The 8,739-nt window shown below is 39.6% G+C and overlaps 3 protein-coding genes across 4 annotated transcripts in view; 1 reads left to right on the top strand and 2 right to left on the bottom strand.

Annotated features, from left to right (window-relative positions):
* On the bottom strand, positions 1,763-3,774 carry LOC104766324. Its single transcript, XM_010490190.2, has 4 exons — positions 3,268-3,774; positions 3,054-3,168; positions 2,852-2,966; positions 1,763-2,603 (listed from the first exon to the last, which is right to left on the bottom strand). The coding sequence occupies exons 1-4, from the start codon at positions 3,366-3,368 to the stop codon at positions 1,888-1,890; spliced, it is 1,047 nt and encodes a 348-aa protein (XP_010488492.1). The 5' UTR covers positions 3,369-3,774; the 3' UTR covers positions 1,763-1,887.
* LOC104766323 lies at positions 3,983-7,347 on the top strand. The gene is made up of 11 exons (XM_010490189.2): positions 3,983-4,138; positions 4,255-4,329; positions 4,640-4,735; positions 4,827-4,902; positions 4,997-5,095; positions 5,216-5,286; positions 5,388-5,495; positions 5,613-5,750; positions 6,328-6,430; positions 6,590-6,798; positions 6,987-7,347. Exons 1-11 carry the CDS (start codon positions 4,085-4,087, stop codon positions 7,053-7,055), a joined length of 1,098 nt encoding a protein of 365 aa, XP_010488491.1. The 5' UTR covers positions 3,983-4,084; the 3' UTR covers positions 7,056-7,347.
* The window catches only part of LOC104766322 (glutathione reductase, cytosolic), a 13,960-nt gene continuing 12,759 nt past the window's right edge, over positions 7,539-8,739 (bottom strand). For both annotated transcript variants that reach the window (XM_010490187.2, XM_010490188.1), the window contains exons 15-17: positions 8,335-8,434; positions 7,952-8,005; positions 7,539-7,859 (exon numbers count right to left, since the gene is read on the bottom strand). In XM_010490187.2, the coding sequence (XP_010488489.1) occupies positions 7,764-7,859; positions 7,952-8,005; positions 8,335-8,434 (250 nt within the window). In that variant the 3' untranslated portion in view covers positions 7,539-7,763. The remainder of the gene's footprint in view (positions 7,860-7,951; positions 8,006-8,334; positions 8,435-8,739) is intronic.

Raw genomic sequence — 8,739 nt, 5'->3', positions numbered from 1 at the left:
CTTTGGATTACAGACAAGAGTCCAACAGATACAAAAAAAGAAAACGACGCCGAAGCCATCGCCGGAAAGGTGGATCGGATCCTGCTGACACTCCTAAAGACAGATGCTCGAACTGTATCGCCGGTGGTTGCAAGATCGACGGCGTTGCGGCGGCTTCACCAGGTCGAATTCCATGACGGAAGAAACCAAGAACCGTCAGGTTTTTTTCTCCGGCGAGACCACCTGACCTGCTACAAATCTTCCGGCCAGTACAAACAACCGATCTCAGGCCCCGCGAAGTCAAGTCCCGTTCCTAGCAACCTGCTCACTCGGATCTAACACCCCCTTCTAGCTCCGGCGGCCATCGCTTCCTTTAGGTTGTTACTCTTCAATCCGGTCCGGTGGAGACAAAACTCGTGGCGGTTTACAGACGATGGTGGCTCAAACCATCCTTCGTATCCCGGAATCCCACGAGTGCCCAGAAGCCAACCTCCATGGTTAACCACCATGACAACGCAGCTCAACCCTCCTGACTCCCAGCCGACTTCCGCCGCGAACCGCAGCTTGGATTTGGCGGATGAGCCCCAAGAAAACTCCACCGCGACTTGATCAGGAGTTTCCCGATCCGCCAAAACGAAGCCACAGTCGCATCGATTGGGAGCCATATCCACACCTCAGCTGCCGGAGTGGAGAACCACCCACCTCTGTCTTCCTCTTGCAGATCCAAAGCCTACATGAAAGCGCCGCCCTCCTTACCTGTCATTCGAAACCAAACCCATCCCGCAAAGCAGCGTCTCGGCTGGAGTGAGAAGAACCCTCACCACTCATCTAGAGCCACCAAACCCCCCGGAAGAAGAAGACCGACACACTAAGATTCCATACCAGATCCGCTAGCTCTGACCACGGATTCAATGCCGTCCTCAAGCATTTGCACCGAACCTTCACCAGCAGCCGCCACCAGAGGAATCTTGGCTTCACGCGCCGGGAAAGAGCTATGACAGAAGGAACAAGGAAAGAGCTAGTTTTCACAAAAAGGATAATTTCGTTTGTCTATTAAAGATATTCTCTTACTAGCGTGGTACAAAATGTTATACATTAACCAAGATTTATAAGTAATTTAGTAAAGCTTCAATGAACGAATATAGTTTTTTTCCCCTTCAATAAATGAGAACGGATATAGTTGGTGAGATAGATCATATTATATTTTAGCGAAAACATAAAAAAGAGATAGATCATATCATTTTTCTATGATGCACCTTTCTAAAGAAAAGAGCTAGTCACAGTTTTCGTTTGTTTAGATAAATCATATCGTTCTTTTCTAATTAGAGCCAAATAATGGGTTAATGTCTCAACATTCAAAACTTCATTCACAGCAGGCTCAATATTGTTAGAGAGTATTTTTCATATATAGAAGATATATGCATGGCCTCCTATAAAGTCCGTTGCCTAAGTGCATTTGAAGTTTTGTGCTGTCTGCTCGATCGTCTTTATCTTTAGAACATTCGAATTGAGCTAATCCTAAACCATCAAGTCGTCCTCCTAATTAATTATCGTATACAATCAACAAGTGTCTTGATGACCAATTTTTTTTATTTTAAAAGAGTTTTCTATTCCCTCGTGGTTAGTTTTAGTTACCATCTCACGAGAGTGTCGTTGTGATGATCGTACCGAATACGGTCTATATTGACATCTAGATGCATTTATATACAGGACTAAATTGTTGTAATTTGACAAAATCTCAATCGCAGTTCGATCAAAAAAGAAAGTTGGAGATTTGTGGGAGTTAATTTAACAGCATCATTATCATTTTGAAGTGAAGCTAAAACTAGACTAGTAGAGTCGATAAATATTAACCAATAAACCTGAGGCTTTTACAAGATTTGAGTAAAGAAAAAAACTAAGCAAGTCCTAGTGGAAGTCTCCACACAATGTTTTGTGCTTTTTAACTCGAGAATCTGAATTCTGACCTTCACAATTTGAAAACCAATCAAACCTATCATTCTTCTTTACCTCAGAGAATAAACATAACTCTTCTTGGTTTCTTCTCGGGTAAGCCCGACTAGACCCGACATCTATTCTTGTAGAGGGTTCTGAAGATATACCAAGCCTCAAGGACAAATCACACATCCTCTCTGTTGCTTCTTCTGGGGGTTTTATACCAATAGGCATGCCAATGATTATGGGCGTCTCAGGGACTCTAATAGACATGTCCACTTGCTGAGTCTGATGATTACCTCCATAATACAAAGGATAGACCGAACCCAAATTGACTGGAGCAGGAGCAGTAGTAGGAGCAGGAGCAGTGCTATTACCTTGTCTTATTGCCAATGGCTTTTGATGCATCTGCATGGATTCATGTAGAAACGGGTAACCGCGAGGTGCAGCTACACGCTTGTTGCTGTTATCATCATGTACATCCACTGGGATCGCAGCAGCTTGAGCGGTATGAATTGGTTTAGTGGATGGTTTCTGAGCTTGCTGATGATGATAGTCATGATGGTATGGCGGCTCGTTAGGCGATGCAGAAACCGGTTCCTGGATTTTTGGACCGAGGTAAGTCCTTATGTTACTATGTCGTTGGCTTCTTGAAGCTCTTACAGCAATGCATCCCAGGTTAAGAGCAGCTATAACCATAGCCACACAAAAAACCGCATTAAAACACATAATAAACAGTAACAAAGCACAACTCTTTTAGAAGTTCAATTCATAAATTCAGCAGCTTTTGAACAAGTTGGTTCCAATCTCAACCTCACTGTGACAAGATTACTAACTTCTACGCAGTTTCAATAAGCGATTCAAAATGCATAAGCTTCAACTAGAACTAATGAAACAGTTAAAAGAAGAGGCAAGAACAAAAAAAAAAGAACAATACCTTCAACACAAGGAGGCAAAAGAGGACCAGTTTCAGTGCTCTCATCTCTTCTAATAATAGTATCAATGGCATCATTTACTCTATTCCACATAGTATCAGCATCTGTATACTCTTCCTAATGGAAACCGAAATCCAAAGTCAGGATTTGGCTTTGATGAAACTGAAAACAAACCATAAAGAGAGAAGAAATCTAATTAGAAACCTCGGAATTGGCTTTAGAGTACATGATCTCCTCAGCTTTTAACACAACCACAGGGAGCTTCTCCTGCCACTCCTTGTTCTTCCTTGTGGCCGCACTGTGTGCTTCCATGGCAAGCCTGCAACAACAACAAAAAAAAAAACCCCCAAAATTATGAAACAGAACAATAAAAGATAGAAACCCTAAGAGAGACTATGGTGGCTTGAGTGAAACAAACCTGAAAATCTGACGGATAATGGAACCACGAATAGGTTGATGACGATCACTATGCCAAGCTCGTTTCACACACTCGTAAGGTCTTGGTCCTGGCCTCGGCATTTTTACTCCTTCTTCTTTAAAACTCGAAATTAGCTTCTTCCTCACAACACTAAAGCAGTGACACACTTTAAGCAACGAGTCACTCACTCAAATCAAACAAAATCGGTCAAAATCTCCGGCGTGTTTTGGGATCAGTGAGTTCCGGAGTACGAGTCGTTCAATGGTGTGTGTGGAAAACCAAAAAAAAAAAAAAACAGAAACCTAGAAAATCTCTAGGGACCGATCCAAGGAAACAGATCTGAAGCTTTGAAGCTCTGAATCGTTTGGGAAACTCGTCTTCTTAAGCTCGTACCGGGTCACATCTCCATCACCGTTGAGGAATCTCCGATTTGTTGTAAGCTAGTTAGCTACCAAGTCGCCATCGTCGCCGTTTCTGGAAATGGAAACGGTGTTGTGTTGTGTGATGTGATTAATTAATTCGGGACCGCTTCTCTAAAACGAATCAGTTTTGTTCTTTTACTATTATACCCCTCTTGTACTTAAACTGTCCTTTGTTTCCTTCAAATTGAAGAAGACCGAAATTAGATTTATAAAACCGGAATTGAATCAACCGGGTTTTGGATTTTTGTTTATAAGGAAAACACAGCGTTTTAAGTTTGTGTCTACCACTTGTGTGATTGATTTGAGAAATCTGGATTCGTCTCCTCCATTAAAACATCTCTGACATCGATCTCCATCTCTCTCTCTCTCTCTCTCCGTCGACCCTCGTTGTAAAGATGAAAGCTTTTTACGTATTCGTCGTCTCTCTTCTTCTCACCTTGAATTATAGGGTTCGTTTTTACTTTTTATTCCTGTTCTCAACTCTTTCTTACGTAATTTTGCTTTTGTACATATGAGACTTATGGATCTGACTTGTTTTATGAATTGGATCGATGTTTGTGGATAGGGAGAAGCCAATGGTTCTGTTTTCTTCATTGATGGATCCAATAACCAATATCTTCGTCCACGATCGTCCAACGAGGTAATGGTTCTCCTCCCAATATAAGTGGACGAGCGATTTGGTGATTTTGTATGTCTATCTGAGATCGTTTCTGGAAAATGAGTTTACGGGTTAAGTTTCATTCGGTATAGGTTTTGTTTAGAGTAATTGTTTCTCTCGTTTGTGGGTGTAGATCAGGTCAATATAGTCTTACAATTCTGAAGTTTTCTTGTATGGTTTTGTTTCTTTTGTGGCTATTGATGAGAGATCAATGGAATATGAATAGTACTCAAGTTTGTGACTTTATGACAAGAAGTTAATCTTTTTTTTTTCCTTGAATTGAAATCTACAGGCGCTTCCTATGTCGCCCTTTGAAATATCTGCAGCAGTGTCTGCTTTGTTAGGTTTTGCACCTTCAGCAACTTTGACTGCTGATGGCTCATCCAAGGTTTTTGAGTGTTAGAGTAAAGTTTGCTCTTTTTTTTTTCGTGGGTTAAGTTGTGTAATTCATCATCTATGTGTTTTGCATTTTGTTATAGCTAAACAAGATTCTAAAACCTAATCCATTTGAGAGGCCTCAGGCTGCTTTTGTGCTAGAAATCGCTGGAGCTGATGGTATGGGAATAAAACACTGGAAAGCTTTAGTTTTCTCACATGAACGAAAATTTTAAAACTGTAAAATATTCAAGTGTTTATCTTTTACTTGCAGATGCGCTTGTGGGAACCAACCCTAGTCATTCTTTCTTGGGCAATGCCATAAGGAGCAATATAAAGTCTGACTCATACAAAAATGATATTGAACTCTCAGGTGCCATGATAGCTTGAGTAGCAAAACTATCTAATGAGCATTACTAGTTTCTAATTTTTTTTTCATTTGGGTTGAGTCTTGTTTTGGATATATTCTGACAATCTTTTCATAATTCTGCAGACAGTGAAGTGGTTGTTGTGTCTGTCAATGAACCTTCATCTGATGTGACTGACGAGGACATTAATGATTTTGTAAGTTAACAGCACCTGTCATTCTAAGTGCAAACACACTATTGTTTTCTTTGTTAATTTTAACGGGACCACCAATTAACTGTGTGGTATAAAATCCTTAGGCATCTTGGTTGGGTGGATCATATGTTGCTGGCTCTACTGAACCATTGTCTGGATTGTTGAGTATCTCTCTGGCTGGGGGTGCTAGTGTCGAGTTCAATTTACAAAAGGTAATATCCTTAACTTCATCAAATTGTAGGATTTTACATTGGAGATGTTCCTGCATTGCCTCTAGATATTGTGATTTCTGTAAGAAGAAGGCATATGAATATTGTTATCCTGTGCAGGAAGCAGAGAGGAAATTTGTATTGAACCTTTTGGGTCTATATCAGAATATCAGACGGGCTGTCAGCGTTCATGATGATTTATCTCATGGTATTGAGAGAACTGCTGAATTAACAGTTGGACGCTTTGGTGGTATCGATGTAAGGGCATTCATTTTTCATTGTTCTGTTTTCTTCCTGTTTTCTTAGTGTCTTAGTTTTGATATATGTATATTGGACGGTGGGAAGCTCAATGTATACGTTAATATATCCTCCTTTAAATCTCTGGAAAATTTATGACATTTCCATTGTCCCGTATTGGTTGTTAGTTGTGCACTATTTTCCGGCTACTCCTGCTTAGCTATTTTAAGAATAATAGAGAATTCGAAACTGAATCATGATATGATTTCAGGGAACTGGAAGTTTTTTTAGTTGGTTGTAGTTGTTTAAACTATCTTTCTCCTTGTTGTATCCAAAGGATCGTAAGACAGTAAGACTAGTAAGGACCTCGTAATGAGTTTATCTTTTTAACTGCCTTATCAATTATTTGGTCTCTAACGTGATCAAAGCATTAATAAACGTGACAGCTTGTAGACTTTGCTGCCACTTTAAGTTAATTAACATTGAAAAGTCTTATTGTTCAACCATCTTGCTATTGTATTTGTCTTTTGTGTTTTTTTTGCAGACCTTGTCAATGTCTGATATCATTTATTACTCTCTGTCTCTGTGGAAATTACAGGCTTTAGCACAGGAGTATGGACAAGGTATGGCTAAGCAAGGGATGAGTGTCTTGCTTGCCACCCTATCAAAGCTATTTGAACTGTTGGAGACATCTCATAAAGGTGAGTTGTCTCTATGATTTAATAAACTCGTCTTTAAAGATATGTCTTAGAAAGTAGTTCAAGATGGTGGACTCTTAGACTGAAAACTTTTCAACGGAAACATGTCTCTTTTTCTTAACTGTATTTTAAGTAAGCTTAGAGATTTGTGGGATCTTGCAGGCCAAATTGTTGGGGTGATCGTCCTTGATGAGAGAGTAAATCAAGTTTCAGAAAATCTTCTGAGCATTGGGTCTTCTCGTTCATCTGCACGCTCAATGGCGGAAGTAGAGGGAATCCCACGTCCAGCCATTATCGCTCAAGTTTTACTTGTTAGGCTGACTCTTGCATGGTTGACCGGAATAATTCTTCTCATTGCAACTATCCTTGGGGTAAAGATCACATGCCTTCTATCAGTTAACTACTACCAAGCAGATTCTTTGGTCAATGTAGTACAGTTGTATCTTTCCACCTAAAGTGGCCTGCTAAAGAATTCTCGTAGTTTGTATATTATCTTCGTAGCTGAACACTGAACGTATTAAGTTGTTGGAAGTTGACATGCTTATCATGGTGGTTGCAGGTGTACTTCCTTATGTACATGCCTTTGACGAAGGATACACTGTTATATTCAAACGTGAAACTTGATTAAGACATGAAATGGAGAGCTTCAAAACGGCAACCGGACACCGATTCTGTCTCCAGGTCGTTCGTTTACATCTTTTTGTGTGTATCTAAGCCGTGTTTCTCAACTGGCCGCATTTGAAACCAGTATCGTTTGAATGTTTTAAGAGAAGGATGAAACTTTTAGTGGCCAGAGCAGTTGATGTGTTGTGTATATTGCCATATTGGTTGCATTCTCTACTTATAATTATTTTCTTTGTTACTACATACATTTGAGTGTCGGTCCTATTAATAAAGAATACTTTGGACACTTCATGTAATCTTACGTTTCATGAAAGAGCTTTTTTGATCATGGAACCCGAAATCCCCGACATGGCGTTGCCTTCATTCAGATAAAACATACCAAACCAATTGAGGTATTCAGAGTTTCTGGGTTTGTAGTGAGGTGGTTTGAATAAGTTGCAATATCTTTGTAATCTGTTATTAAATTAAACTAGTGTTAAGAAACTAATTTAAAAGAAATTTCGAGATAATTAAGTTCCACTAGCAATAAGAAAAGAAGTTGTGTGTTTCTCAAGTTAAGTAGATGTATGAAGAGAAACCTCAACAAACAAACAAAAAATACAAATCATTTATTGGGGACATGAGTATGAGGAAACTCATGTTTTTGTCTGACTCTATGATCAAACTAAGTATACCGAGTTTTCCTGCTATCGTCTCTTTAGGTTTTTGCGGTTCATAAACTCGTCTTAGGTTTGGCTTTGTAGGCAATGCGTCTGGTCACACTGCGCATTGTCACAAATTCCTCTGCAGAAGATGGATGTATCCCAACCTGTGTTTGTTCACAGAGCAAATTTGATTATTAGTTAGAGAAATGTTTGGACTTCTTTTTCTAGAAATGTTTTCCAGGAAGACTCTACTTACCGTGCTGTCGAATTGTGCTTTAGTTGCTCCACACTTAAGCGCAATTGCAATCCCCTGCATTGAGCATAAGACACCAAGTAATCAAACTCAAATCGATTACAAACTTTAAAATTATCTTTGTAAGGTCCAATACTTCTAAAAGCTCAAATCATGTTCTCTTCTACCCTGAATCTCGTAGATGGGTTAGAAGGAAGAATTTTTCCTTGCTTTCAGAACCTTAAGAGAGTCGTCGTCTTAAATTTACCTAAATCATTTTAGCTACCCCATATACGATTTTTGAAAGTTACAAGTTTACACTATATGGTGGTAGGAATATACTCATGCACCACTCACACTCTGAAGGAATAAAATGAAAGTAGAAGCTATTATTTAGGAAAACTTGCCTGCATGATTTCAGCTGCATCAGGACCGCACATGGATGCTCCAATAACCTTATCAGTCTTCTCATCAACTATTAGTTTCATCAATGTCTTTTCCTGCCGTCTATCACAAATAGAAAATGTGTTTAGATTAAAGAGAGGGATAGAGTCCTCAAAAGAGTGATCAGGTGCAAGCATGTTGAAGAATCAGGAAACGATTCTACAAAATGAAATCAAGAACTGTGTGGGCCGATATAAGGATTTTTCAAAAATCAGAATTTTCGATGCTTGCATACCCAGAGATGGTGTTCTTCATGGGATTAAAGCCTGAGGTGAAAACCAGAATATCACCGGTTGCTTGTTCCACTGCTTCTTCTTCGCTGAGACCCACCACAGCTAGTGGTGGTATGCTGGTAAACAGAAGAAGAA

Source organism: Camelina sativa, chromosome 19 (assembly GCF_000633955.1).
Source record: "Camelina sativa cultivar DH55 chromosome 19, Cs, whole genome shotgun sequence".
In the NCBI taxonomy this organism is placed as follows: Eukaryota; Viridiplantae; Streptophyta; class Magnoliopsida; order Brassicales; family Brassicaceae; genus Camelina; species Camelina sativa.
The sequence above is the reverse complement of the archived record's forward strand: the minus strand, read 5'-3'. Positions and strand labels throughout refer to the sequence as shown.

Coding starts and splice junctions, on each gene's coding strand:
- LOC104766324 (XM_010490190.2), bottom strand. CDS start 3,368: ATGCCGAGGCCAGGACCAAGACCTTACGAGTGTGTGAAACGAGCTTGG. Junction 2,967..3,053: donor ACTCTAAAGCCAATTCCGAG/GTTTCTAATTAG, acceptor GGTTTCCATTAG/GAAGAGTATACAGATGCTGA. Junction 2,604..2,851: donor TTTGCCTCCTTGTGTTGAAG/GTATTGTTCTTT, acceptor CTATGGTTATAG/CTGCTCTTAACCTGGGATGC.
- LOC104766323 (XM_010490189.2), top strand. CDS start 4,085: ATGAAAGCTTTTTACGTATTCGTCGTCTCTCTTCTTCTCACCTTGAAT. Junction 4,330..4,639: donor GTCCACGATCGTCCAACGAG/GTAATGGTTCTC, acceptor TGAAATCTACAG/GCGCTTCCTATGTCGCCCTT. Junction 5,751..6,327: donor GACGCTTTGGTGGTATCGAT/GTAAGGGCATTC, acceptor TGGAAATTACAG/GCTTTAGCACAGGAGTATGG.